Source organism: Rhipicephalus microplus, chromosome 1, assembly GCF_043290135.1.
Source record: "Rhipicephalus microplus isolate Deutch F79 chromosome 1, USDA_Rmic, whole genome shotgun sequence".
NCBI lineage: Eukaryota > Metazoa > Arthropoda > Arachnida > Ixodida > Ixodidae > Rhipicephalus > Rhipicephalus microplus.
Window position 1 is genome coordinate 76797050 of NC_134700.1, and position 25843 is coordinate 76822892.

Here is a 25843-nt window from a genome sequence, read left to right on the forward strand (position 1 = left end):
GAATGCCTAGTGGTATCTTAATGAAAACCTTTTATTTTCTGCACACTGCTCATACAAGGCATTTCCGAGTAGTGACTCACTATCTGTTTACAACAATGCATACTTGATAATTGGTCACGCGTCTTTTTTTATCCCCAAGAAAAAAAGTTTTATATTTCACAAGCACCCCACAGAACATTGTTTCCTTTAGACTGAGAGCAGATGACGCGCCTGGGCTTCAGGTACTTCTTTTCATGGGAAGATGCTCGCTTCTTTTGGAGTGCCTTTGTGTAAAGATGCAAATGGGTGAGTAGAAAAAAACATGTTCACTTGATTGGTAAGGCTCGAAGCATGTTATGCGCAGCCTAGTGTGACATCTTTGTTTTGTTTTTGTTTTTTAATCAGAAAACAGGCTCTTTCAAGCTGTCACTGTGAGGCTCGTTGTAGCAAAACCAATTTGAAAAAGGGATTTCAAGGGCGTCTACAAATACGAAGAGCTTCGCCGAAAAGCCTACCAATAAGCGTCCGCACAAGGGGTGCAAAGGGGGTGAGCGCCTCCCCTAGCCACCTGTTAGGGGGACGCTAAATCTGCTCTGTACATTTACTAGGCAGCGGAGCACTCTTTAAGTCATCTAAAGGGGGGGGGGGGCAAAATCTGCCTCATACACTGAAATAATAGGGAGGGGGCGCACTCCAACGAACCTCCGCCCACTCCTGAACGACAAGCACGCCTGTCGGCCTACGCCTTTTTATGCGGACCATTTCGCCGTTCACAGTGAGCTCGAACTGCCGGGAGATGACAAACCTCTCGTCGAAGTGCAGCTTGCACACAGCCAAGTTTTCCTGAAGCGGCTTGCCAGCGAGCGGGATCGCCCTCCGCCACTGCGCAGAGCTTTGTTCTTACTAACACCGAACAACCTGCCTTGTAGCCTGTAGTGCACCCCGGGACGAAGCAATGACTTTATTTTCGCGCCATGAGAGTGCATACAGAAGCATTGGTGTGAGAGTGCCACGGAGAAAAAAAAACGAGGACGAACGTGCCCGACCAACCTGTCGGAAACGTGCAAACAACGTATAAACGACTGCGCGCGCCCCCACACGGCTCCTCCACAGAGCCTTCAGTGCGCTCCGTAGGCGCTGCTTGCCGCTCATCACACTTCCCTATTCTAGCCACTGTACTCTAGGTAACAAGACCCGCATGAAGTTTTTCGGTTTTCCTGCCATCTCTCCCTGCTTAGCTTCCAGCGCTTTCGTCGGGGTAAGGGAGGAGATAAAGCAACTGCAGCATGCGATGAACCTTGGTAGCTTCACTCACACTGGACGGATTTTTAAAATTCTTGCGGTGTTGAATTCGCGAAGCAACAAACTGTTCCTGTGAATTCATTCCATGTTTATTGATAAAAGTGGTTCAGGGCATCTTTAAGCATTCACCTCGCAAGTTCTCACTTTATATGTCGGATTGGCACGATAAAAATCACCAGCTGAAATGCGGTAATGAAATCGTGGCACAGAATGTTGACATTGCAGATAATCTTAACATTTGCTTTCAGACACTTCTTACAAGACGCACATGTGACACTGAAACAGAGGATGCAATTTGCCACTTATCTGAGCCGATGGGCGATATTACTTTCAGTCGAGAAGGAGTATTGAAGAGTTAAATGTCTCTTGATTCTCAAAAAGCATGCGGGCCTGATGAAATAGCCACCCCTTTTTTGCTGCGTTAGCGCAGTGGATATCTTACTACTTAGAAGTTCTTTCTCAGAAGTATATATGTACTAGTTCAGTGCTATCTGACTGGCGCACAGCTGTAATCCGTGTGTTTAAGAGTGGTGATCAGTTGTTTGTCAATAATTACCGTCCCGTGTCGCTCACATCTATCTGCTGCAAAATATTGAGAACATATCATAGTCATGCATATCATCACATTCTTGGAAAATGAAAATTACTTTATCCTCATCAGCATGGCCTGAGGAGTAGAGCCTCGACTACAACACAGCTTATTGAGACTATCCATGACTTTGCGATGGCTTTAGATATGAATGAAGAAACTGATGTTGTCTGCATAAATTTCGCTCAGGAATTCGATAAGGTACCTCACGACAGCTTACTGTATAAGCTTCAACGTGCTGGACTCCGTCCACTTTTACGTCATTGGGATAAAGCGTACCTAAATGACAGAAAGCAATTCGTAAAAAAAATTGATAACTGTATGTCTACACTGTAGACAAAAATTTATGCAGCTGGGAGGAATCGGGGAAGAATGCGGCCGCTATGCTCCGACGACCGCACTTAAACTGGATCGTACCATTGTTAATACATTCGTTTTCCACCGTTTTTCTCTGGTAATCGCCGAACGAAGGAAACCGAAAGAAAACAGTGGCAATCCTCTGATTATGCTCCCATGGGTTCTCAGGAAATGCTCCCGTGCATCGCTTTCGCCTCGGTGGATGCCCCCCAATTGCTCCTGGTTGTCGATCACTGGCATTCATTGGCTGTTCGAGGAGTGACGTAGGCCATCTCGCCGCCGGGAGGCCGTTCCCCACAAACCAACATGGCGCTGACCAAGCCGGTGCAGTGAGGATTGTGCGAAGCTTTTGACCGCGTTGCAGAAAAGAAAGTCGTGCTGAACCCCTCCTGGATATCACAAGTGACAAGCAGCAACGAAGGTTATCAACGACAGACGGCAGTTGTGCGAACGGTAATCGTGCGATGGTTCCTGGCAGTGAACGACACGTTGTGATATCGCGAGTGTTGGACCCTGTGGTCGCTGGTGTGGCAAAAAAATGGTGAGTGAGCTCTCCCAAAATTACCTGTGTTATTCTTGTCAGGTCGTGCTAAGATTATATATTGTTAGGTTGATAAGCTAAACATGTGATCAATGTTTGGCTAATTTCACAAGATGTCAGTGAAAAATCAGCGGAATTCCGATAATGCGTTGTTTGGAGTACGTGTTTTTTTTTCCTAATATAACTTCTGTAAAGCAAAACGGAGAGGTGAGCGAGTTGGTACTGATTCATTGTGGCGTAAATGCAGCGCAAAAAAAAGTGACCTCCACAAGCACTCTTGGTTGTTCACTTTCTTGTACTCGTCCTGTTTTGCGCAGCGTTAATGTCATAATACCTTTGCGTGATTGAATCAAGTCACTGTAATATTTGGAGCGCTGATTATATATGCAACGATAGCAAATATCATAGCTTTACGTTAATTCTATCAAACCCTAATAGTTGCTCTAGGTAAACCTAACTGGTTAAAAGATATTCTTGGTCTTGTCAGTACACATAAACGGTAACATTTGTCCGCTATCAATATCAATAAATGGCAGGTCGAGGTCTACCACTGCGTAAAAATTATTTTATTAGAATATGTAAGCTGAACTAATAAAACTTGAATAGCTTAAATTGGTGTTAATTTTTTATAAATGTGGGGAATTAAAATAGGGCATTGCAAACGGTACAGACTTTCAGAACGCATACACGCACTCATACTAGTGAAAAGGTTATTTTGGTTGGATAAGTGGTATCATACATATTATTCTACAAGTATACTAGGCTCTTGGCGGGACGTGGTGCTTTTAGGAACAAAAAAGAGGGGCGGAACAAACTGACGATACTATAGTCGAGGAATGCAAGAAAAAAAAGAGGAGTTGCTTGGCAGAACAAGTCGTGAAGCGCTCGACGTTTCTGTGAAAAGGGGTGGGGGGTAGTAAAGTTAAACCATATGAGAGCCGGCTCAATATTCTAAGGCGGAGTGGACATTGTAGTGAAAGTAAGCATGAAATGGTAACGCACCCTTTCGAAAAAACTAGCCGTATTTTTTGTGTTGGTGATGCGGGAGATTACTATCCTTGCTGCTGCATTTTTCGCTCCTTTCAGTCTTGATGCCCTGGCTGTGATGCAGTTTTTTTTCTTTTTGCATAAGACGGGAGTGCGAACAGTGCTGAGACGTAGTTTTGACCTGGGCAATTCAACGACACTGGCTTGTGAACAGAATAAGGGAAAAGAACATTTATTCAAGCCTGAGACGCTCACCGTGACGCTTGCACGTGCATCACCTTCTATGGCCTCCGAACGTCAGCACGGACCTTTCGGTCGAGTAAACTGGCCGGCCTTCCCTTATTTTTGTGTAAATGCAGTTGGCTTAGGTGGCGTGATGTTTGTGCTTTTTATTGCTTGTTTATTCTTTTACGTTGTAGTGAACTTTTCCCTATTTTGTGCTTTAAGCTGTTCATCTTGAAGAAATATATGCTCATACATTACCTACTTTGAAAAATGTTCACAACGACAAGTACCAAGACAGAGCTAGCAGTGAAAATGAAAAATTAAACAATGCCAACTTATCTCGAAAATTATTTTACAAAGGAGATGAAGCTAGGCTTTCGTTGAAGACAGGCCGCAACCATGCATACTGTAAGAGACCACTTTGCTAGAAGTATGACAATGAGCACGCACTTAAATGTGACTGTAATAACCAGAAATAATATTTGAATAAATTAGAAAAATATCGGAAGGGACATTGCTGATGCCGTCTACAAGAGTACTGAAATAGGAATATTTTGGTCAAAAACTGCTATCGAATGTTTCAGCAAAGGTAGAGCTATCAATTTAGAAATATATAGAAAACTTTGCCAAGTTTTGAACTTTGTTCGCGTCATGGAGGTGTGTTTTTATCATGTTGCGGCTGTCTCACACTGGATTATATAGCATGTGCTTCTTGATATTGAACGCTCATCCAGTCTTTGTGCGTGTGTGTGTGCGCGCATGTGTGGTAAGTTATAGAAGTTGCTTCTCATAGACTCACATAGTGTATAGTGTACGTGGCTCAATTTCTGTGCCTCTCGCATAGTTTGCAGTTATAATATATATTTTTGGCTAAATTATGCAGAAATCAATCAGCTCAACCCTTGCGTCATCAATGAATCTGATAAATCGTCTTTCGGGGCTGGTGAAGAGTTGTTCTCGGTGGCCACGCTTTCATTGTTTGTCGTGCATTGTTTTGCAGCATTATGGGGTCCATTTTGAAGCACTGCACTTCAAACTTCAGTGCTGTTGATTTAATCTGATCTATCTTATTGTGTTTTCTTTTGGTGGCTTTTTGCATGTTTGTTTATTCAGGTCTCCCTTTCTTAAACGTTGGTTACCATCCAGAATTGGCATTCTATTTTGAATAAGTGAAAGAATAAAGCCTCAAGTGTTTACTTGAATTCCATCTGCTACAGCTCTGTGGAAAAGAATACACCGTACCTCTGCAGTGCTTGCATGAGAGTAAGAACTTCATCTAATCAAAGCGTGAAACGATCAGCATACAATAAATAAAGAGCTGTGCAAACACTTTAAAAAGTACTGGTCCACCTTACTGAATTTTTTTTTCAGATGAAGTAAGTACTTTCGTAAAAAACTTCGAAGGTACCACACAAAAGCTCCGGAAAGCCAGAGTAAAAAACCCGCGAAAAATGCTCCGGTGGTGCCACATAATCAGTCCGGCCTGCCGGAGGAAAATGCCAGTAAAAAGCACTCCGGCAGTGCCACGCAATTGCTCCGATCGGCCAGAGTAAAATATCGTTTAAAAGTACTCCTGGTGCGCCACACAATTCCTCCGTCAACCCGTAGCAAAAGTTTTGCTTTTTTCCGGAGCAAAAATTGCTTCGAATAGGGGGGACACTAGAGGACAACCGTTTTACTCCGACATCGGAGTAATTTTTTTTTTACAGTGTAGCTCACTAAATGTGCTTTCTGGGGTTCCAGAAGGCTCGGTTCTTGGGCATTTATTGTTTCTAATATATGTCAATGATATCGCATATATAGCCAAACCTCTTGTAAAGCTCAAGCTGTTTGCTAATGATTGTTTAATTACGCGTGAGTGACTGGTAGGAAAGACCAGTTGAACATTGCCGAATGTCTTAAGGAGTAATACTCATGGTGTGAAGCTTTGGGAATGTAAATCAATTATTTGAAATCTACCGTTACCCACATTTCTAGGGGAAAACGGTAATTCCATTAAATATTGCGTCGGGAATCACACCTTGTTGACTGATTGATTCGTGGGGTTTAACGTCCCAAAACCACCATATGATTATGAGAGGCGCCGTAGTGGAGGGCTCCGGAAATTTCGACCACCTGGGGTTCATTAACCTGCACCCAAATCTGAGCACACGGGCCTACAACATTTCCGCCTCCATAGGAAATGCAGCCGCCGCAGCCGGGATTCGAACCCGCGACCTGCGGGTCAGCAGCCGAGTACCCACACCTTGTTGACTGTTGAAGCGTTTAAGTACCTAGGTCTCACAATAACGCATAATACAAAGTGGCACACACATATTGATATTGTTTGCTATAGGACTTCGCAAAAGTTGTACTTAATGAGAAAAAAGCTGCAGGGTGCAAGTATGGACGTAAAGCCTCATGCCTTTAAGAATTTTATACGGCCGATACTGGACTATGCCAGTAATGTCTACAGTCTCCATCAAAAAGTGCTGGTAAATAAACTTGAACGCATACAACAGTTTTCTGCTCGGTTTATATGCTCGAGACACCAGAACAACTCAGTCAGAGAAATGCTGCAACTCTGTGATCTAGAGCCACTCTACAAGCTCAGACGTTAAAATGGATTAAAATTTCTTTTTCAATTACTCGAAGGTTAGTTTAAAATTAACAGAAATGATTACCTACATCAACCTTGGAAACGAAGTGAGAGGGCAAACCTAACACGAGTACTGGAACCATATTTTTTGCGAACGAAGACATACCGTTATACTTTCTTCCGTGATGTCATCGAAGAATGGAATGAGTTACCGAGTAACATAGTGAATGCGTGTGATGGTAAAGACTTTGTGCATTTATTTGATTCACATTTATGTGATTAATTGTAAAGATTCATGCGATTCTTATCTGTTGCATTGCGAATAAGGGTGTTTTTCATTTGGAATACAGAGCTTTCACGGATTTGTATACACGTATACCTGACTTGTCATTGTGAGAGGTACAGTTATGTGACTAATTTGTTTGTACAGTGCGTCGTATCTTTCCTGTAATGACCCTAAATTGAGGGTTAACCGTATTTCTGTTTAAATAAATAAATAAGGACACGTACAGCGTGAGAGTTTTTACGGCATGTTGACAGATTGCAAGCAGCTGGTTTCCCGCGCTTGCTTCTTGCCAGCGACTCTTTCAACGTTTGAAGAGAGAACAAAACTTGAGGCTACATGCGGTGGTTTCGCCCTCAGTTATGTTAAAAACGCTCACCGTTGTCCCATATCTGTCCTCCACGTTCTCCATTTGAAGAAGGTGGCCGGACACTAAGACATAAATGTCGTCTTTCGTGCTGGCAAAAAGCTATGAATTGTGCGTATGAGGTTTCAAAAAAGGGTGCAGAAGGGGCTGGCTGCTGCCAGCTATGTACAGTGCTCTATAAGACACTAAGAACTCCATCAGAATAATTTACTCTATCCCTTCGTCGTGCGGTGGTACGTACGTACTATCTGCCTCAAATAAAACCCGAACAAAGACATGGTTTCGCGATGGTATCACCCGGTTATCACCATTCACAGGCACGCGCATCCTATTCGTTCGGTCGACGCATATATTGGTGCCTGCCCATGGCGACAAGTGGGCGACGTGCACTCTACGACCGCGAAGACTTGCCGTTGTTCGGATTTTATTTGACGCCGATAGTACATTGGGCCGACAGGACCATGTCTAAGCGCCCGTGATGGCTGGCTGACGCGTCTGTCTTTGGTCTGCCTTTCGCAGAAGCGCTATGCTGAGCATAGAATCGGGGCAGAAAAATAAGAGCAGAGTCACGCAAAGCAATGCAAAGCCGCTCAATCTGCCCCTGGAATGCGGCATGCGTCCGATGAGCAGGTGGGAGGGTACCAATAAGAAATGGACGGGGTCGTCCACTCTTACTACAAACACCACACCACGTGACCGACGCAGGCGCACTAGAACGTGGAGGCGGGGCTTCAGTTCGATTGAGAGCGCGGGAGCATGCCGTACCTGTTTTGCCGTGAAGCAAACTTAGAGCACCTAAGGAACCACGAATGTTGCAGGAAAGCGGGCTTAGCTCAGCACCGCGTTTGTGTAGTTACGGTAATTTCAGAGGTGGGTGATCCCACTTGTTTCAGTACCACGATTCTCGTTTAATGTTGTTGAAAACTCTACAGTAATGATATTTCTTGGCTTTCGGTTTTTTAGTACGTGAAAATATTTCGCCACTGACCGGTGCGCTCAGAAGTTTCTACTACCGGAAAATATTTACTACGGCTTGAAAGGACGTGTGCATAGGCAATGTTTCATTTTCTGTTGATTGGAATATAAAAAAAGCAGCTGAATATTCATTCCCCGACGTTGGTCTTGAGGTCATTTTCCTTTTTTCAAAGATATGAACATCACGTAACATTTGGTCGTTTATAGTAGCAGTCAGCCTCAATCACCCTACAATTCGCAGACCTGCATTTGGCCTCTTTTGCTAACTGTTGCATTATACAAATAGCTAAGTATTCTCCAGCCATCTAGTATTTCATTAAGAAACAGGGGCCCCATGCACTCTTATTCGCTTAAACACGTAATACATTGCAATATGTCTGCGCGTGCATTGATGCTGTGGTCACCATTTAAGTGACTGACCATTGGATAACAGCTTGTCTTTTTCCGAGGTTCACATCTTCCGGAAGCTTCTCTTTTCTACACCCTAGCCAAATGTATGGAAAGCAACAATCATCAGGTTCTCCGTATTTGTTAAAATATTAAGTTCTACGTCAGTGCCTTGACTTCCTACTTCTCATTTCACATACCCTATTCTCCTGATTCAATTTCATTCTTCCATAGACTCAGCTGACGAGCCTTACACAGCCCACAAAGCGAACGTATATGTGGGGTATTTTTTTCGGGGAGTGTATTACGCGACTTCACCATGAGTTTAACAGCATATTTTTGTACCATATTCTAAATTATACTTAGGGTCCCTGATGAAGTAGCCTGCCCTCTCACCCGCGTGCATGTTACCACATTCCAAGCCACTCAAGGGAACACAAACAGGGAAATTGACTGGACGGCGCAAGCATCTGCGGTGTCCAGTTTAGTTTTTTCACGCTCATTGTCTGTACACGTGCAAAAAAAAAACTCGGCCAAAAACTTCCATTGGGCCTTCATTCGAGCCTCCCAAGTTCACCCTGAGTGGGTTTGTTGTGGTTCGAATGGGCATCATACATTCTTATCTCCTGGTGATAAGGATACATGGTTGACATGATTCTCCAGTTATCTGTGCTGTGTGCCCGAACAAAAAGCTCTTTAAGCTCAAATCATAAGACGTTGTTTTACTGGAAGTATTTTGATCAGCTGGCCTAACACCATGACGTTACCGCTCAAAGACTGCTGGGACTCCTTGTTAGAATTGATTCACGTCAGATGCCTACTGTGGACTTTTAGACGACGTGCTGCTTCCATATCTCGTCGGGGGACCATTCCCAAAGAACACTTTCATCCTACAGCCTAATATCTCTCCCATACACAATTTTAAAAAATTGCTTAGTATTTGAAGGGCCGCGATGTTGCAGTTCTTGAGTGGTGTCCACAGTCACCTGACTTAAACCTTAATGAAAATGTGTGGCGAAACATGAAGCTTGCGTTGGTTCACCGCTAACTTCGTGCCGTCTCAGCAGATGAACTTTGGGCCATTGTCCAAAAAGAGTGGGAGCAAATCAGGGCCAACACCAACATTTGTCGTTCCCTATAGATGGTTTCAAGGTCACAAGCGTTGTACCCAAGAAAACTTCTGGTCACCTCATTTACCCGCTCCTAACGTCGAAACTGAAAGCACGTTTTCAATTTCTTTTAAATGTAAGAAATGTCTCTCTTAAGTTTTTCAGATAAAATGAGAGTGCGTAAAACTTAAGGAAATCTGTTATAATTTTTTATAGCTCAAAAGAACATCTACTGTATAATGAAGCAATGATGCCAACACCAAGGAACAACAAGCATCATCGCAGAGAAAGGCACCACGAGATCGGCGATCGAGTACCACCATCTCCCTCGTCGTGTGGCTATCTCGAATCTTCCTCCTGCTTGTTAGGTTCGCCCTATAAACCTCTTGTCACGTAGTTTATTTACGTATAGACCTACTGGAAGGCCGAGGAACGCCAGAAGAGCGAGGATCGTCAGCAGGCCGAAAATACAAAAACAAGCGCAAGCTCGGGTCGCGCGTGAGCACCAACGCTGTGGCTTGCCGTTTCTTGCTGCTTCGTCGTCGTTCGCATAGTTCCCTACATTGGCCCTCGGTGAATAGCGTAGCCAACCTGGCGACTTAAGGCGTTGTCACTATAGCGGGGTCGCAATACGGCTTCAGGCGACTCACATGCACAATTTCTCGGCCACGACGGCGTAAGTCATGAGACTGTGTCAATGGCTCAATCTCATAATTGACTGGTGACGTACGGGCGAGAATGCGGTAGGGCCTATGGTATCGTGCCAGTAATTTCGACGAAAGGCCAGGAACGCTAGGTGGAATCCAGAGCAAAACGAGAGCACCAGTCGTAAAAGTAGAGAGATGTCGGTCGGTGTCATGCCGTAGCTTCTGGTGGCCTTGGTCCTCGGATGTCAGTGAACGGGCCAATCGTCTGCAATCTTGTACCTGGCAACATCAGAAATTGCAGTGTACTGAGAGGAGTCGGGCGTGTATGGGAGGATAGTGTCCAGCGTGCACGATGCTTCGCGTCCGTACAACAGAAAGGGGAAAACCCTGTTGTCGCGTGCGTAGCAGTGTTATACGCATACGTGACGAAAGGAAGGACAGTGTCCCAATTGGTCTAGTCAAAAGCTGTGTACATCGTCAGCATATCACCGAGAGTGCGATTAAATTGTTCTGTGAGGCCATTCGTCTGCGGGTGATATGCTGTCGTCATGCGATGAGCCATGTTGCACTGAGAGAGCAAGGCTTGAATGGCGTCAGACAGGAAAACACAGCCCCGGTCGCTCAAACGGGAAGCTCCATGGCGGGAAGCTCCATGGCGAAGAACAAAGTTGCGCAAGATGAAAAACGCAACTTCCCTCGCGGTTGCTGCGGGTAGTGCTGCCGTGTCCACGTAACGCGTGAGGTGGACCATGCCAACAATTATACACCTATTTCCAGAAGACGACGTGGGAAGTGGTCCGTATAAGTCGGTACCGACGCGGTCAATTGGACGCGCTGGACAAGGCAGAGGCTGAAGTGTACCGGCAGGGCGTTGAGGTGGGGCTTTACGTCGCTGGCATGCAGTACAAACACGTACGTAATTGCGAACAAATGTGTACATGCCGCGCCAGTAGTACCGCTAACGTAGACAGTTGTACGTTTTGAGAGCGCCGGTGTGAGCGCTTTGCGGCTTGTTGTGAAAAGCCGTACAGATTTTCGAGCGCATGTGGTTGGGTATCACTAACAGCCACCTTCAGACGTGTAATTCCGCCAATAGAGGAGGCCGTCTCGAATAGCGAAATGTGTGGCTTGGCGGCGGATAGTTCTTGAGACCAAATTAGCTAGCGGATCAGTCAGAAAGGTGAGGAGTTGGAAAATCCACACATCTTTGCGTTGTTCCGATGCCATGTCTGTGAAGTCGATTGATATTATGACAGCTGAAGAAGGTGACGAGGAGGTTGGATCAGCCGGTAGCGGCGAGCGGGATAGCGCATCAGCGTCGGAGTGCTTTCGGCCGGATCGGTATACAACACGAATGTCGTATTCCTGTAGGTGAAGCGCCCAACAACCAAGGCGCGCCGACGGGTCTTTGAGCGATGATAGCCAGCATAGAGCGTGGTGGTCCGTGACGACTTCGAAAGGGCGGCCATAAAGGTATGGGCGGAACTTCGTCAAAGCCCAGACAATTGCGAGGCAGTCTTTCTCCGTGACGGAATAATTACACTCGGCTTTCTTAAGGGTGTGACTCGCGTAAGTGACCACGTATTCTTGGTATCCTGCTTTTTGTTCAGCCAATACAGCACCAAGACCGACACCGTTGGCGTCTGTGTGAACCTCCGTAGGCGCATCGGGGTCAAAATGACGTAGTATTGGAGGTGACAATAATAACCACCGAAGCGTGGTGAAGGATTCGTCACACTCTTTTGACCAAGCAGAAATGCCTTTGGATGTTGTCAACATGTTGGTAAGAGGCGCGATAATGGAAGAGAAATTGCGCACAAATCGACAAAAGTATGATGACAGGCCGATAAAACTTCGAAGCGTCTTGACGGAATTGGGCTTCGGATAGTCGGCCATGGCGCGGAGTTTCGCCGGATCTGAAAAAACACCTTCTTTGCAGACGACGTGACCCAGTAAAGTGAGCTGACGTGTGCGAAAATGGCACTTCTTGATGTTAAGTTGAAGGCCAGCAGAGGTGAGACACGTGAGAATAGCACGAAGACAAAAAAAAGTGAGTCGAAAAGTGGCGAGAAAAAACGACGATGTCGTCTAAGTATCAGCGGCACGTCTTCCACTTGTAGCCGCGAAGGATTGTGTCCATCATCCGTTAGAAGGTAGCTGGGGCGTTGTAGAGTCCAAACGGCATTACGTTAAACTCATACAGCCCATCAGGTGTTACAAATGCAGTCTTCGATCGGTCAGGATCAGCCATTGGAACTTGGCAATATCCTGAGCGTAAATCTAATGAGGACAAATATTCTGCTCCTTGCAAGCAATCGAGAGCATCGTCGATGCGTGGCAATTGGTACACATCCTTCCGAGTTATTTTATTGAGCCGTCGGTAGTCGACACAGAATCGGATAGACCCATCTTTTTTGCGCACAAGTACAACAGGGGACGACCAAGGGCTCTGCGATGGCTGGATGACACCACGCTTGAGCATATCATTGATTTGTTCGTTGATAATACGGCGCTCTTCCGCTGAAACTCGATATGGTCGTTGGCGTAAGGGAGCATGAGTACCGGTGTCAATGTGGTGCGTGATGTTCGCTGTGCAACCCAAAGATGGCTGAGCGCAATCGAAGGCAGAACAGAACTCTCGAAGAATGGACAAGAGTTCGCGTCTTTGTGTCGGCGATAGCTCAGCGGCAACAGAGGGCTGGAATGAGTATGGCGCGGGCAGTGTGGCCACAGGTGGCGTCATAGCATTGAGCTGGAGGTGAGGTGGGTGTTCGGCAAACTCCAGAGGGCGCAAGAGGTCAAAGTCTTGTATGTTACCCAAGCATTCTGCGCGAAGTAAGGTAACTGGCGACGATAGCGAGTTCGCAACGAGAATGGCGGTAGCACCGGATTTCACGGTGAGTATGGCAAAGGGCAGGTGTAGGCTACGGCGGCACGTAAATACGTCAGACGTAGTGAACAAAACAGTTCCGGCAGGAGTGGCCATACAGGTCAGGGCTACAAGGGAGGATGTTCTCGGTGCTATTTCCGTGTCTGCAACAACGACAAGTTTGTAAGCTTCAGAAAGAGAATCTACAAAACAAGAGGTTGGCAGCGGTGTAAGAGCAAGTTCTGCACGTGAGCAGTCTATGATGGCCCGATGACGCGAAAGAAAGTTCCATCCAAGAATGACTTTGTGGGAGTATGATGCCAGCACAAAAAATTCAATGGCATAAAGTTCACCTTGGATAATGACACGTGCAGTGCACACAGCTGTAGGTTCTATGCACTGCGAGTTGGTCGTGCGGAGCATCAGGCCCGAAAGAGGCGTCATCACCTTTTTCAACTTGTGGCATAAGGTCTCACAGATTATGGAAACGGCGGCCCCTGTGTCGATAAGCGCTTGTGCGGTGGTCCCCTCAATATTGACGACTATAACGTTTTTCGGCGAGAAAGATGGAGGCCTTAAGCAGTTCGAATGGTATGCAGCTGTTGCCTCCAGAGCTGCAGCGATCAGTTTCCCTCTTCCATAGCAGGTCGGCGACGCATAGGTGACAGGGAGCGTCGTCGGGGCGATGGTGACCGATGGTTTGCGTAGGGTCGATGACCGTCAGTGGTGTATCATGATGGCGTCCCAGACGACGACGCAATTGGCTTGCCTACGGTGTCAACTGGAGGGGGATCTCTGCGACAGTGGCGGGCGCGACGTGTCCAGCGATACCACAGCCGAAACAGATGGGCCTATTATCCGGCTTCTTCCAAGCGTCTGAGCGACGGTAAAATGGAGCTGAATATCTCACATAGGTATACGGCGCAGCAATCGGGGTTGCAGGAATGACATAGGGCGGCGTGGCAGGTTGAGCATACGGCATACGCTGTTGCTAGGCCGAGCAGCGACGGCGGCGTACATGAAAGGCGTAGTGACAGGTGGCTGCTGATGCATCGGTGGAAGGGCCTCAGCGACTTGGGTCCGAATGGCGTGTTGGAGGTCCGGTGCCAAAGCTTGCGCGGGCTCATGTGTCAGTGGCAGCAGTGACAGCTGGCGCGCTACCTCTTCGCGGACGAAGTCCTTGATCGTCGAAAACAGCGGCTGCTGATCGGTAGGATGGGCAGCTAGGTGCAAGCTTGCGAGCGTGTCTGGCGTCGTGACGGCTTGACGAGCAATTGCGCACTGCCTACGCAACTCATCGAAGTTCTGACAGAGGGAAACGAGCACAGCAATTGTGGGGGGATTCCTCGCGAGCAACATCTGAAAGGCGCCGTCGTCAATGCCTTTCAAAGTATGCCTGATTTTTTTTTCCTCAGGCATGGTAGAGTTAACGCGGTTGCATAGATGCAACACATCTTCAATGTAGCCCGTGTAGGTCTCGCCTGGTTGCTGCGCACGGTGACGTAAACGGTGCTCGGCTTGAAGCTTGCGTGCCGCAGGTCCTCCAAATACGTCCGTGATAGCAGTCTTGAATGCAGACCACGTAAGAATGTCAGCTGCGTGGTTATTAAATCACAGTTACGCGGTTTCCGCAAGGTAGAACTTGCGCTGACTTTGTCGTACCTCGCCAACCAATCTTCGACGTCCGACTCAGTGAAGCCCATGAAGACAGAAGGGTCTCGTTGAGAATACACGGCGCCGCAAGTGACATGGATGGTCGAAGGTCTCACCTGGAGAGGCGTCTCGGTGGCCATGTTCGTGTCACGTAGAGGGGGAAGCTTACGGGAACGAAGTTCCAGGTTTGTATGGGAGTCCACACACCTCCACCAGATGTCACGTAGTCTATTTACGTATAGACTTACTGGAAGGCCGAGGAACGTCAGAAGAGCGAGGAACGTTAACAGGCCGAAAATAAAAAAAGAAGCGCAAGCTCGGGTAGCGCGTGTGCACCAACGGTGTGGCTTGCCGTTTCTTGCTGCTTCGTCGTCGTTCGCATAGTTCCCTGCACTCTTTACATTTGGTGGATAGTGCTGGGTAGCCACATCGCCTACGCCCTGCAACTCCGATTCCGCATCCTGCCGCCAACCATGCAAGTTGACGCTGCCCCACAAACAGTACCTCTCGCGGCCGCTTCTTGCCATGGCCCGGTTCACCACGAAACCTCCCAATCTTTGCGGATACAGAAGACCAGGATGTCGAGGACTGGCTGTCGTCATTCGAAAAAGTCAGTGGACCGAACAGGTAAAATGACGTTGCTAAGTTGGGCACTGTCAATCTTTATCTCACCAGCGTGGCCAAGCTGTGGTATGCAAACCACGAAAGCGAGTTCGCGAACTGGTCCGCCTCAAGGGGGGGGGGGGGGGGCAATATGCGCCGTTTTTGTCGCCCTGCCTAACGGAAGCTTCGCGCCGAACAACATCTGCGCACACGGGCACAGGAGCCAGGTGAAACTTTCACCTCATATATAGAAAGTGTAATCGATCTCTGCCGGCGAGTCGATGCTTCCATGAGCGAGACTGCAAAGATAGAGCACATCATGAAGGGTGTCGACGATGACGTTTTCCAGATGCTTCTCGCGAATTGTCCTAGCACTGTGGCCGAAGTGGTGACTTTGTGTCAGAGCTATGATGAATTGCAGAGGCAACCAGGTCAGACACGACGCTCATTCCAGACAATCCAACCAGTGGCCACACTGGACGTCATGACTGACCAGACAAAACTTCTCGCACAAATGAAAGACTTCGTGTGAGAGGAAGTGGCTCAGCAGCTTTCTCTACTACCTTTTGCTGAACGCCAGGAACTCTCGCAGCAACAGCCACTGCGACACACACCGCCATTAGCTGTCATGCTCCGATATGGGATCCAAAAGCAGATTTCTCAGGATATGCCGGTGTCCTTGCAGCATCCCCCGGTCACCGCGTCTCTTGCTTACGCTGAGACACTAAAGTGGCAGCAGCTACACCAGCCCCCGCAATTCCAGGGACTGCCACATACCTCAGCCCCAACTCAACCGTCCACTGCCTGGGCTCCTCCTATTGCTACCACAGCCTCAACTCACCCGACCACCGCATGGGCTGCTTCACTCGTCGCCAATACTTGAAAACGCCGGATAACCGGTCCATATGTATTGCGTGCGGCGGTCCTGGCGATATAGCCCGATACTGCTGTCGTCGCTTGCCGGGATACACAGACGCCCGGACACAGAACAGCTTCATGGACCTTCCTCTATCTCGTCTGGAAAGTTCGGATCCTCAGTCAAGCTCGTCTTCACGGGAATGTCCACGCACTATTCTGGTCGCTCACCTTCAGCCAGTCGTTCCTCCCTGTCACCCATGCGTCGTCGGCCAGCTCCTGAACACGAGTGAAACGAAAGGCCGCTGTTCAGGAGGCAAGAACTGCGCTGTCTAAATTATCAAGTCCTCGGACATTGCCGTCGAATATTGTCGAAGTTTTTGTAAAAGGTACTCGAGCATATGCTCTAGTTGATACCGGTGCTGTCATTTCCGTGATAGACGCTAGACTTTGCCGCAAGCTCCGAAAAGTGACTACGCCTCTTGATATGATGTCTTTGCAAACAGCTAATGGGAACCCAGTTCAGCCTGTAGCCGCCTGCACTGTCCGACTGATCAATGCGAAGGACCACTGCACTGTTGATTTTATTGTACTTTCGTCATGCTCACACGACATCATACTTGTATGGGATTTTTTATTGCGTAACCACGCTATTATTGATTGTGCAATATCAGAACTTGAACTCTTCCCGTTGTACGACTAACGAACCGATCACATTCAGCCCGCCGTACAAAAACTCGTCGTCAAAGAAAGCACTGAAATTCCTGCGACAGCATCTGTGTTGCTCCCCGTGTTCTGTGACGGCATTAGGGACGAAGCTGCATTCTTTGAACCATCAAGCCTCTTCCTTAAATTAAGATCACTTATTCTGCCTTATTCAACCCTCTCCAATCCTGAAGGAAACAGTGCTTTTTACCTCATCAATCACCTTCCACATCCCGCCAAACTGTTTCAAGGTGAATTTCTTGGACAAGTGCATGCCATTGATAAAGAACAAAATTTTACTATGCCGCCAGATTATTCCGGTGACTACGACGCCGACAGCACCCCCAATCTTTCCAATGTACCACCTTCCGAGCTTTCAATTCATTTACCGCCTATGGACTATCGCCATGAGAACGCTCTGAGCTTCTCCAGTGGCTCTACCAGTTCTGTGAATCCTTTGACCTTGCTAAACCTACCCTTGGCCGAACTACCAGCTTTTTCACTGCATCTACACAGGTTCCAACGCGCCAGTACGACAGCGACCATACCATGTTTCCGCCGCGGAATGTAAGGTTATCACCAAACAGGTTAACGATATGCTCAAGCGCGACGTTATCCGACCTTTCCGAAGTCGATGGGCATCACCTGTCGTTCTTGTTAAAAAGAAGCACGGTTCAATTCGCTTCTGCGTGGATTACAGGCGCTTAAATACGATCACTTACAAAGACGCATATTCTTTGCCCAGGATTGATGACGCCCTTGATTGCTTACAAGGTGCCGAGTTTTTTCGTCGTTATATTTTCGTTCGGGGTATTGGCAAGTGCCCTTAGCAGATGCCGATTGTCCAAAAACAGTCTTCATGACACCGGATAGCCTATATGAGTTCTATGTCATGCCCTTCGGCCTCTGCGATGCGCCGGTCACATTCGAGCGCATGATGGACTCGGTTCTGCGGGATTTGAAATAAAACATATGCCTCTGCTATCTCGACGATATCGTCGTATTTGCACCCAATTTCGCAACGCATCTTGTACACCTGAAACATGTCCTCACGTGTCTGAAAAATGCGCAGCTCCAACTGAATTTAAAGAAGTGCCACTTCGCTGCTCGGAAGCTCATTATTGTCGATCACGTCGTATCAAAAGACGGCGTTCTTCCCGACCCGGCTAAACTACGCGCTGTCACCGAATTCCTCAAACCAACGCCTGTAAAACAGTTACGCAGCTTGGTAGGATTATGCTCCTACTTTCATCAGTTTGTGCGCAACTTTTACTCCACAATTGCCCCTTTGACCCAGCTTTTAAGCAGTCCCAACGACATCTTGTTATGGTCTTCCGAGTGTGATCACGCATTTACCATTCTTCGCCGTCTCCTGACATCACCGCATGTATAGCGCCACTATGATCCCACGGCTGCAACTGAGATCCATACAGACGCCAGCGGTGTCGGTCTTGGTGCAGTTCTCGCTCAAGGCAAGCCTTGTTCCCCTAAGTATGTCGTCGCCTACACCAGCAGAATGCTCAACAAGGCTGAGGTAAACTACCGAAAAAGAGTGCTTAGCCATACTTCGGGCGATTGTCAAGTTTCGCCGATACTTATATGACCGCACGTTGGCTGCAGTTACAGACCTTCATGCCAAATGTTGGTTGTCGTCACTGAAGGATCCATCAGGTCACCTTGCTCGTTGGGTTTTGCGACTTCAAGAGTATGACATCCGCGTCGTGTACCGTTCCGGCCGCTAACACGCCGATGCTGATGCGCTCTCGCGATCACCACTGTCCACCTAGGCTGCCTCTATATCTTCTGTAGAACACGCGCTGTCAGCTCTTGACATCGACACAATGTCCTCTGCACAGCGTGACGATCCTTGGATGACTTCGCTTCTGGACGCTTTATCTGAGGTACCGACACTTCCAACCACTCGAGCAATACGACGCCAGGCTTCGCACTTCTCCATTCGAAGTGGCCTCTTGTACCGGCGCAATTACTCACTAGATGACAGGAAGTGGCTGCTCAATATTCCCCGAAAGCTGCGCTCTACAATCTGTGCATCATTTCACTCCGATCCGCAATGCGTTCATGCCGGTGTCTTCAAGGCTTACGAACGTTTAAGGAAGCCGTACTACTGTCGTGGGATGTTTACTTTTGTTCGACAGTTTATTAGCGGCTGCCACGAGTGTCAGCGACGGAAACGGAAACAGCCACCGAATCCAGGAACAGCTCCACTAAAGCCGCTTGCGTGCCCCGAACGCCCATTCGGTCGCGTCGGAATGGACCTTTATGAACCACTGCCATTGACCACAGCAAGTAACCGGTGGGCTATCGTTGCTGTAGATCACCTGACACGGTACGCCGAAACCGCTGCTCTTCCTACGGCGACCACTCAGGACGTCACAGCTTTCATCCTCCATCGTTTTGTGTTGCGTCATGGCCCTACTCGCGAGCTCCTCAGTGACCGGGGTCGTGTATTTCTATCCGACGTAATCCAAGCATCTCACCACCAGTGCCATATTGTACACCGGATGAGTACTGCTTACCACCCTCAGACGAATTGCCTGACTGAGTGGTTTATTCGGACCCTGGGTGACATGCTCGCGACACATGTGGCATCTGACCAAACGAACTGGGACCTGTTTCTTCCTTCTGCGACCTACGCGTACAACACCGCTACACAAGTCACCGCCGGCTTTTCCCCATTCTTCCTTCTATACGAACGTCATTGACACTTTGCTGCCATACACACCAGATGCATCTGAGTGCACGACCGTGTCCGAAGCCGTCCGTCACGCTGAAGAATGGCGCCAACTGGCGAAGTCGTTTACTGTGGCCGACCAGCAACTGCAGAAAAAGGCCCGCGATGATCATCACGCTCCTGCCGAAAAGTTCCCCCCTTGAACCATTCTATGGCTGTATGCACCACCTTGTGCACCTGGTCTGTCTACCAAGCTACTTTCAAATTACCATGACCCATACCGCGTGGTAGAGCGCACATCACTCGTCAATTACGCCATTGAACCGCTTACGCTGCTCGGTGACCATCGTCGGCGTAGACATGATATTGTTCAAGTGGACCGCTTGAAGCCGTACTTCGACACGCTCGTTCCCACCTCTTAGATTGCCAGGATGCCTTTATGTTTCTTGACGGAGGCAGTTATAACGAAGGAATGATGCCAACACCGGGGAACAACAAGCATCATCGCAGAGAAAGGCACCACGAGATCGGCGCTCGAGCACCATAATCTTCCTCGTCCTGTGGCTATCTTGTATCTTCCACCTGCTCGTCGCATTTGCCCATTAAACCTCTTTACAACTGGAACATATTTAGGCAAACATTGGAAAGAAAGCAGAAAATCAGCGGGCTATTTTCCAAAACTCTTCTTGCCCACCGATGCTATTTTGGCACATCGGTGGGCGAAACCAGATTTCACCAAGTGGCTGTGTTTTTAAACAGTGAAACGGTCTATACAGCAACCTCTTCAATAGAATGACTGTGATCATTGGAGCTGGAGGGATCCTACCCGCTACTCATAGTGCTTACTTTGGAAAACGCAGCACACAAGCTATAAACTTGGTATCCCACTGTCTGCAAACTTCTTTACGTTTTTTAGTTCTACAGCATTTCAATACTTCAGAAAGAGCACGCAAAACAAATGTCTTTCATTTATGAATCTTGATACCTGCAGAGTGTTCAGAGCCGTCAGAATGCCCCGCTGCAGAGGCTTACTGGTCGACAGCTCCGCTAATATCAGTCGGGAGACACAAGTTCAATCGCGGCAGCACGTGCCGAGTGTAAATGCGGGAGAAATGTAGAAACCATTGCGCACGTATTATCAAGCCACGGTAAATATTTTGATGTTATAGAAGCTTCTCAGAGCGCCACTCGGTGACGAAATTCTTTCACGGACTAAAACATCACAAACCAAGCAAAATCAATACTCAAGAGAACCAATACTTAATACTCAACAGTGTGTAAATTAAACCAGCAATCTTGTACTGAAACAAGAGGTATCACCCACGTCTCAATTATCGTGACTACACACTTTACTGCAACTCTCGTGGTTTTTCAGGTGGTTTAGGTTTGCTTCACTGTAAAACAGGCACGACGCACTCCCGCGCTTTTATTCAAAACGAAGCCCCGCCTCAACGCTCTTGTGCGCCTGTGTCGATGTGCTTCGATGCGTGACCGCACCGCTATAGCGCTGGCGCCCCGTGGAGAGAGGCCATGCGGCACCGTGTCCGTACTAAGAGTGGACGGCCCTGTACATTAATATCAACACCATCAAAGCCCCATAGCTTTTTTTTTTCGAGGGAAAGCGGCAGAACATGGGCGAAATCCACCACTGAATTACTGCGAAGCTCGCTCGTTTATACAACGTCGACATTATTGGAGTCAGACACCTGGATGCTGTTATCGCCAACACGCTCATCGGTAGAAACAAGCAATCAAAACAAAACGATTGAGGAAGATATCAAAATCAATAGCAGTTGGCAAATCACGGCTGAACTGCGTTTGTTATCGTTGTGACAAATGGGAAGGAGCGTTTAGATTATCGGCGCGAAATGAAACACGAACGCAGGCAAGCTCTAACAATTGACGATAGTGTGCCTCGTGCAATCATCACCGTGGAAATTCGCAGTGCTACCAAATAGAACTGATGTACGGCTATCAATGATGATGACTGAATGGAGCGCACTATGCGATTTCTAATACTTGCCGGTGTTCGCGTTTCACTTGATGCTGATAGTAATTGTACATATCATTCAGTTCCTGGCATTTTTTTTCTCTTGTTTAGGCTCAGTAGTGACATAAGCGCATTCACAATAGGGTAATTTACTATTGCATCTCTAATTCCTGTATTTCTTTAGTGCTAATCTGCACCATGCCCACCCTTGCCGACACGAATGCAGCAGTTGACATGCTAAGAAATTACAATCACGAGACGCCACCTTACTTCAAAGAACCTCGCTCCGAAGAGGGAAAGCCAGCGGCGCGAATGTGTTTTTTCTCCGAGTTTACCCCTTCATTGAACCTCGTTTCGCAACTATAGTTCATGTGCACTGGCATCTAGAAACAATAGAAGCTTCGAAAGCACGATGTTTTTGATGGTGCAGTGCGCTATAATTCGTGCATCGCACATGCAATAGAGCTGGATGTATTTTCACATTTACGGCTTTACTGGAAGGATAATGAATGACGCATGGCTGATGAAGCTAGCTTAGTAGGAGCAGTGAGCCGAAGTCTCACTCATGCGTTTGCTGCACTTCAGAGTAGGCGACTTTGTGTGTGAACTGGTGACGCAAATGTTGATTTAGTGAGTGACAATGACACATGACACTTCCCTCTCCCTAAGAAGACTCACACACTTCGTAGTCATCTAAAAACTAATTACTTCAGACACGTCTACCCCAACCTCGTCAATCCTCATAGTCAACATCAACCTACGCACGCTGATTGAAGAAAATGTCGCGGGGAAATAGTACCGATACACGGAGGAAACGAGAAGGGGTGACGCAATTTGATGGGGAAAAAAAGCAGTCTATGAGTGAGTTAGTCATTTGTAAAAGATAAATATGAAGCCTTTGAGGGTGCTCCGTCCTTAGTTTTATTCTTTTGTACTTTCAACCGGACATCTTCCCATGCAAACTCTCCGCATAAGCTTCGAGGCTGACCTGTTTGATGAGTTGGTAAGGAGCTTCTCGATCGCAAGTCAACAACAAGACCAGTGGCTGCGCTTTCTCTTCTCCATTATCAAAATGGTTATATACATGTGTAAGAACCAAAGTTGTTTGGGAATCACACCACAAACAAGCGAACATTTCAAGAGATCAGTGGCGAAGCTAGAAAGAGGTTAGGAAGGTTAAACCTCCCGCCGCGCCGATATTATTAGATCTGTATAAATATATACACGCGCACACATAAACATAAACCATATCATGAATATAGAGAAGCCAGAACTCCAGAGAAAAGCTTGTGTCTACTACCCAGGATATGTACGTTAATAACCAAAAATTGACGGCAGACCCACGAGGTGAATGATGATGAGATTGAGCGAAGCTCCAGGAAGTAATACCGTTAATTTTTTTTTCGGTTAATTCGCCTGGCAATATGCGTGCTTCCTCGCCGCTTCCCATTGTCGAACGTTTTCAAGATCTGCTTCGCAACGTTGACGTGCTGCCTCGGCCTCTCATTCCCGTACGGAAAAATCTTGCCGACGCTGATGTGCCACTGCAGCTTCTTGCTCACGTACGGCGGGATCTTGCCGACGCTGCCTCGCTGATGTGGCTTCTTCTTCCCGCACAGCAGGATTTCGGCGGCGACGTCGCGCAGCTTCCCGGCGCGCGTCTGCCTAGCGTGCTCTCACTTCATGGTCCTGTCTGCGACCGCGCACCGCCACTGCCCGGCGCGCCCCCCTTTCAGCATTCTTATCCATACGAGCACACACCGACGGCAATGAGCATCGGTAACTACAAACCTGTATCGATATGGTTTTGATTATAAAACCATTGCTTTAAAAAACACCTGGCATATTTCGTTAAGCAGCTGGTGTTTTCTTTTTGTTTTGCTTTAGAAACATCTGGCGTCTTTACGTTTTGCATTTAGAAAACATCTGACGTCTTTCGTTGGTTTATTTCATCAATCAATGGCGTTTTGAACAAAAAAAAATTTTATTGTTTTTTCACGCACAGGAAAAATCTCACCAGGCCCTACCTTGGAGGTAAACAATGGCTGCTACTGGAAATAAGAGACAGCAGAAGTCGGTTTTTAACACTTCTACTTCTACTTCTACTAACGTTTCCTACTGGAACATGCCAATGGCTGCTAAAGGGGAATGAGAGACAGAAGAATTCGGCTTTTAGTTAACGCGCACGCTGCGAATTTTCTTATTGTTCAACAACGCACAGGAGAAATCTCCCACCGGCACCACCTTGGAGGTCAAAGCGTAAGACTGGTTACACACTACGACTACGACTGCGACTACGAGGGACGAACGGGTACCGCTATAAGGAGCTTCGCCCTTAGAACTGTACTCATGTGGGAACAGGCTTACACCAACGTAGTTATCTTTCTGCTTTTTTATAGGCTTATATTTTAGAAGGAAAGACAAGGCTTCTTGCTCATATGAGCCACAGGTTCCCAGAAGCAACTGGCTCCAAGAAGGTTGTGTTTTGTTTGTTGAAGGAAAAAAATCAAGCACCAATTGACAATACAAAAGACCATCTGGCCTCATGGGTGGTACTTGGGGAAAAGAAGGTGAGGAAGGGAGTGTTGAAACAGCGTGGTGGTGTTGCCTCATTGGTTTTAAACTTGTACGGTGATCTTTTCACGGGGAATGGGGCGCAAGCACACCGTTTGGGCCCGCAGTAAGTTCCTGAACGCATATTGAGCGGACTCGGCTTGGCGCTCTTTCCCGAGTGGCGCCCGGGGCTTTGTTCCCCCTTATCTCTCCCCTCTTAGTTACAACACACTGCTTCTGCACTCTTTATCGACCTTATATTATGAATACCGCTATCGCGATATTTTAAGCGATACTTTTCTATCTCGGGCGTCTCTCATAATCATGTGGTGGTTTTGGGACATTAAAGCCCACATATCAATTAAATTTTTCTATCTCGGCGCAAGCGTTTCCAAAAAGGTTTTCTTTAACGGCTTTAGTTTTGGGCATCTCTTGTAACAACCACGTGAAAGTATTTCTTTTCTCTGATTTTTTTACATTATTAGCAGGCATTAATGAATTGCAGAAAGAACGGTCAAGAAAGGTCGATTCGTCGTTACGACAAGCCTAACCTGTGTATGGTATTAAGCTACAGAAGTTTCAATTTAAAAATGGACCAATAATATTTTAAACGTGCATGTGATAACTCACGTGCATAGCAAAACATCATAAGGTGCAACGTAGCAATAAAGATAAGCATTGTTTTCCCAGCTTTATATAAAACCCACATTAGGATCATGGAAGGAGCACTGCTTATGTGCAGGCACCACTCGCTATATATATTCACCATAGAAGCAGATGTAGGCAGGTACTTCTACCTGTTTCGATTTCGTGCCTTGTCAGAGTTGTCATTGTTGCGTGATAGACAGTGACTTCCTTTTAGACACTATTATGAGCGTAAGGTCACCACACAAGTAACTTTGCGGTGAGGCGTCGCTTTTCGCGCAGCTTGTCTAACGCCGCATCGACAACCTATAGACTACAGTGGCATATGACATTTTGATGCCGACGTACCCCTTAGTTCGTATATGCCGTATTTTGGTATTTGCGTGCTTGAAATATAACTGGGTTAACTACGTCATTTCGCTACAAGGTGCCAGCGTTTCACTACAATGACGCGAATTCTCCATCATGAAAGCGAAGAATGATGTCGAGTCAAGCTCATGATGGGCTCTTAAAGTCAGTGGAGACTGCGCCAAGGCTTCAAAGGGTCACTCATAATACCGAAATGTCATGAGTGGTTACATTTATGAAATGAACAAACCGCGTAGCATTCGGGCTTGGTGCCATAACAATGAAGTTTACACCAGCGCGATTGTTTTCGATGTGTGCAGAGTAACGAACTACATGCTTTAAATCAATTTGCAGGTATAAAAATGCGTAAAAGCTGGGAGATAATTTCATAGCTATATTTCAGCTTAACCGCCTCCCTCTGAATAGCTTTGAGAAGGGTTGCAATTTGGGCTTGTTTGTTGCTAAACCTTTGAGCAGCTTTGATGCAGCGCAGAAGTACACGCGGGCACGAGAAGACACATGAAGACACTGCACAGTTATGCTATCAACGCATTTATTTTCAAAAACACATCGCCTCTAAAGCACAATTACGAGGCATATAATA

At 47.1% G+C, this 25843-nt stretch overlaps 1 protein-coding gene across 2 annotated transcripts in view; it reads right to left on the reverse strand.

The window, feature by feature from the left end:
• Window positions 1-24959, reverse strand: part of LOC119178679 (venom metalloproteinase antarease-like TtrivMP_A) — a 369468-nt gene extending 344509 nt beyond the window's left edge. For both annotated transcript variants that reach the window (XM_075881864.1, XM_037429911.2), the window contains exon 1: window positions 24877-24959. In XM_075881864.1, coding sequence (XP_075737979.1) covers window positions 24877-24955 — 79 coding nt within the window. In that variant the 5' untranslated portion in view covers window positions 24956-24959. The remainder of the gene's footprint in view (window positions 1-24876) is intronic.
• Between the last annotated feature and the right edge of the window lie 884 nt (window positions 24960-25843).